Raw genomic sequence first — 5,586 nt, forward strand, 5'->3', positions numbered from 1 at the left:
ACAAAAATGGAAGGAAAGCACAAAACAGAGTTTTTGAAGAAACTGGCAGCCACGCGATCGCATGGGCGACGCGGCCGCATGCCACCGCGAAAAGGCATTGACGCGGCCGCATGACTGACGTGACCGCACGTCTCGAGCGAAACACATATGACACGGTCGCATGACTGACGCGACCGCGTGACAAAGAAAACTCCGAATGACGCGACCGCGTGACAGAGGCCACGCACTAGAAATTGCAGAAAACGCTCATAGCAAATTCTGAAGCCCCTTTTGGCCCAAATCCAAGTCCAGAAGGCATAGACCAGAGGTTATGAAGTGGGCGAATGCATCCATTCAAGGAGAGTCTCCAATTAGTTAGTTTTCCCTGATTTAGATTTAGTTTTGAGAGGGAGACTCTCTCCTCTCTCTTTAGGATTAGGATTTAGATTTAGGATTTTATGCGCTTTCAGGATTATCTCTTTTTATCAGGTTCAATATTCCTTTTTATTAATTTCCCAATTTTATTTATGAATTCTTCCATGTTATAGATTACTCTTTGAATTAATGTTATTTGAGGTATTTCAGTTTATTATTTAACCAATAATAAGAACATACTTCCCTGCAGTTCCTTGAGAAGACGACCCGAGGTTTGAATACTTCGGTTATCAATTTATTTAGGAGTTTGTTACTTGTGACAACCAAAACGTTTGTATGAAGGGATTTCTGTTGGTTTAGAATCTATATCTACAACGCGACTATTTTTATAAAATTCTTCACTGGCAAAATTCCTAACGTCAGTACGCATAGGTGGGCTCTGCACTGGCCACACGACGCATCAATCCCACGTACGCGTCAGTGGACGACGCTCCTAGTTATGCGTACGCATCAGTCATGCGTATGGGTCACTTGGAAGATGGTTTGATCATGCGTACGTTTCTACCATGCACGCACGTCGGTTCCAGCTTCTCAAATCTTCAAATTTTTGTGTTCCTTCCACTTTAGCTTCTTGTGTTCCTTCCACTTTAACATGCTTTCTCTTCATCCTCCATGCCATTCCTACTCTATAAATCTTGTAATCACTCAACAAATGCATCACGGCATCAAATGGTAATGAGAGAATAAAAAATTTGTAATTTTTAGGCCTAGGAAGCATGTTTTCAATCATAGCACAAAATTTGGAAGGACCCTTAAAAACATGCAATTTACATGAATAAGTGTGAGGATAGTTGACAAAATTCACTCGATTTGATACAAATTAAGTCATAAAATAGTGGTTCATCACACCCAAGACCGGAGAGCCTTCCTCTAGGAAGAGGAAAGAAAAGGCCCTAGTGGCCGACCCTTTTGATTTGACTTGATTTAGCTCCAGAGTCCACGAGGAGCATTTCCATGAGATCATTATGCGGAAGAAGGTTATTCTGGAGGTTCGGTATGATCTTATACCGGACGAGTACCCAGAAATATAGGTTTAGATCTGTAGGAGGGGCTGGGACACACTGTGCAACTCAGTGATTAAGGTGGGCCAACTGATAGTCCAAGAGTTCTACGCCAATACTTGGGTCACATACAAGCATGTGAAGGGCGTAAACCCTAGTCCCAAGAATTGGCATACAATGGTGAGAGAGCGGATCCTTGACTTTGGTCCACAGAGTATGAGAGAGACACTCCGCCTTCCACGTACTGGGGGATGATGAGTCCTATACTGAGAGGGTCAACAGGGGCTGGAGGCCAGAGCAGATACTTGCAAATATATGCCTTTCGAGAGCACAGTGAATGCTCAATTCGGAGGGATAGCCTGGCCAGTTGGGCTGGCACGACCTGAAGCCAGTTGCTAGAGGATGGTTGGAGTTCATTCAGCGCTCTATCATCTTGACGAGCAACCGTTCTGAGGTTAGCCTAGACCGAGCAGTGATGATTCACTGTATTATGCTCAATCATAAGGTGGAGGTGGAGCGGGAGATTTCATAGGAGATCTATAGCATTACTGTTAATGCCTCCATCAACGCCAGGCTGGCGTTTCCATACCTAATTTATCTTGAGAATTTGTTGAGATCTCCCTTCTAGATAAAGTAGAGAGATAATTGGAGAAATTTCAGGAGGTAGTTACTTATTCAGATAAGTAGGGTTGAACCACCCTTGTTGTGCCCGACCACTATGAGGTTGGGTAAGTAGATGAGACCACCTTTTTGGGTGGACTTTTATTCTTATTGGGTCTAGCTTTATATTTTTGGGGTAGGGTATGAACAGGAAATAAATCTAATAATTATTGCATTAGCTAATTAGCATTCTATTCTCGATATTATTCTAAATATAATAATAAATAAATGACTCAATTGAACAACATAAATTGTTAAAAATTATTATATTAATATAAAAAATTAATTTAAATAGTTCGATATATATTTGAATCAAATAAAATAAATGATTAATTATAATACTTTTAAAAATTATTAATCAAAATATAAAACAAAAAATTAATGTAAATTAAAATAAAATTATTTTTTTATTGCAGTCAAATCAAATAATTATAATTGATTAGTTTAGGGGGAAAGATAGACAATATTTATCAGGAGGGCCAATATTTTTTTAGTTTTTTTATTTGAACAAAAAAATTAAAAATAACTCTATATATAATTTTGATTAAAAATAACAACTAAGGTTTAAAATTTACTTTTTATAAGATAACTGAACATATTGTATATTAAAATAATTAAACACAAATATCTCAAAACTAATTTCAAATATTGTAAATATAGGTTGTTACATACTTGCTTTTAGAATTTTCAAATACTATTCAATTCCTTTTTAGACGTTTCCTGCAAAATTATTAAAAAAATGTATTATGCTTCATGTAAATAATTTAAATCACAACCATAACTTGTGCAATGAAAAAAATTAATAATATTATTATTAGAGCTGAAATAAATTAAAATTTGTAACTTACATTGACAATTGAGCCTAACGTTTTTTCCTTGATTCGAAGTCATCTATTATTGAATTTGTACTGAAAGTAGCTGCAATTTCTTTCTCAATGCAAATGACTAAATTATCTACAAGAAATTCGTCTGCCATTTTACTCTGAAGCCTTGTTTTAAAAATTTTCATTGCCGAGAAAGCTCTTTCTGTTGTTGCTGTAGATACTGGAAGAGTCAAGACATTGCAAATCAGTCTATCAACCAAATGATAAGTTTTTAATTTTCCTGTTTCTTTCAATCTTTTACATAACTCAGAAAGTGTCCCAACATCTTTTAGATGATTCAGTATATCAAATGCATAATGTTGCAATTGAGCATTCAAAAGAATCCTTTCATAATCAGAAAAATCTGAAGGATAAAATTTTTCAGCCAACTTACATATATTCTGAATATTAAACAACTTAAAATTATCTTTAAGGTCTAAGGCAATACTTAAAGTCAAAAGCTCCATGGTTTCCTCATTGAATCTACTATTTAACTCTTGAATTTGAGAGGCAATTGCTGCCAAAAACACATCTACTCGATAATGATGCTTGATTGTTATCTTTGGTTGACAAGATCGACCTCTTCCAATCGTGTATTGTGTACTCATATCAGGGATGTCAATTTCATGTTTCTCACAAAATTTCTTAACAATCTCAAGTAAATTGCACCAACCGTTATCCCTCAATTTTTTAAGAAGTAGTTTTGATGTGGAAACAACATGAATGCATTCAAAATGTCTTGGGATTTTGTTGTAATGCTTGGCACAAAATATTAGTAATCCCTATAATTTTCCTCATCAAATGTAACGAAAAAACAAATTCAAATGAGGATAGCACTTTGTTGACACCATAAGCCTCACATTTTTTAGCAGAAGTTGTACCATCAATAATGTTATTAAGAACGGTATGAGTAGCTGCAAACATTCTTATCAAGCTAAAAATAGAATGAAAGTGAGAACTCCATCTTTTATCTCCAGTTCTTTATAAAGTGCCCATTGGATTTGCACCTTGACCTATTTCTAGCTCATCATTGGCAATCAATTTTGCATTTTCAATTTCTTGAGCTTCTTGTAGTTGATCATATCGTTTGCAAGATGTACCAACAATACTGACAATAGCAGTTAATTGTGTGAAAAACTCATGAATTTGACGTACTTCCGTTGAAGCAACCATCAGTATTAACTACAATCTATGAGCAAAACAATGGACATAATATGCTTGTCAACAATCATTGAGAAATAAAGCTTGTAAACCATTCCATTCCCCTCTCATATTGCAAGCACCATCATACCCCTTACCTCAAATATTTTCGATTTGGAGATTATGAATAGAAAGCAGAGACACCAACTATTTTTCAAAGTCAAGGCACTAGTATCACTAACATATACAAGATCAAAGAAGCATTCATGAACAAAACCATCCACATCAACAAATATCAAAACAATAGCCATTTGCTCTTTTTTTAGATTCATCGCGAGCTTCGTCAATGATAATACAAAATTTGGCATCTCCAATATCCTTTCTAATTGAGTTTCTCACCGTTGTAGCAAGAACATGTAGAATTTATTTCTGAACATCACTTGAAGTATATTTAGCAAATCTAGGAGTATTTTCCAAAACAAGCTTCTGGACACTACTATTGTAAGAACCCAAAAACTTTAACAATTCAATAAAGTTACCTCAATTATCTGAACTCGAGCTTTCATCATGGCCACTATAAGCGCAACTTTGAAAAGTCAACCATCTAATACAATCAATAGATGCTCTAATTCTACGTCGATTATTCTCAATTTCCTCTGATGTTTTTCATTTCATAAGTGTATCAACATGTTGTGATTGCTTAATCAAATCATCACATGATTTTGTTGCCCTATGATGAAACGAATTGAGGCCTTTGCTAATGTGATTTAAAAGAGGATAATCTTTTTTACTATTTACCTTCTTCCAATTCCTGAAGTCGTTTTCAATGAAAGCATTTGAACCTGTGTTGATTGAAGATTCTATAGCAAATAGGTAGCATGGTAAATAATATACAGCATCATCTTCAATAGAATATTCTAACCATGAAGGGTATAATTCAAACCAAGAAGCTTGAAAACGACGATGACGACTTGTATCGCTCGAGAATGGATAATTATCAAGTATTGGTTGATTTGGTCCAGCTTTAAGATAAGCTCGACGAATTTCATCTCTTTTACTTGGATGAAACTTCCAAATCATTGGTCGAATTCCTAGATCTCTTACCAAATGACATACTTCCATTTGTTCAGGATTAAGTCGTAGGCACTTTGACTTTGAACTATCTTGTTGAGGAGCTAAAGTATTCATGTTTGATGCCTCAAATATTGAAGAGGTTGGTGTTGATATAACAACATTAGAAACATTTTCACTCTTCTGGTTAGTCTTTTTAAAAAAAGTGTCTATTATTTTCATCTTGCTCATAATTCAACTAAATTCCTACAATTGAGAATTTACATAGATAATAAGATAAACATTATTCAACTTAATTAAACTCAATTTATTTTATTTTTTGCAAATCAATAATATCAAGTCACAAATAATTAATAATGAGAAAAAAATTAAAAATAATACAAGGATAACATTATAATTACATGATTATCATCTTCAGTTTTTTTTTTCAAAAATAT

The 5,586-nt window shown here is 34.6% G+C and overlaps 1 protein-coding gene across 1 annotated transcript; it reads right to left on the reverse strand.

Moving 5' to 3' along the window:
• On the reverse strand, positions 2,938 to 5,266 carry LOC107636648. The gene is made up of 4 exons (XM_016340146.1): positions 4,877 to 5,266; positions 3,946 to 4,120; positions 3,776 to 3,852; positions 2,938 to 3,720 (listed from the first exon to the last, which is right to left on the reverse strand). Exons 1-4 carry the CDS (start codon positions 5,264 to 5,266, stop codon positions 2,938 to 2,940), a joined length of 1,425 nt encoding a protein of 474 aa, XP_016195632.1.

This window comes from Arachis ipaensis, chromosome B04, assembly GCF_000816755.2.
Source record: "Arachis ipaensis cultivar K30076 chromosome B04, Araip1.1, whole genome shotgun sequence".
NCBI lineage: Eukaryota > Viridiplantae > Streptophyta > Magnoliopsida > Fabales > Fabaceae > Arachis > Arachis ipaensis.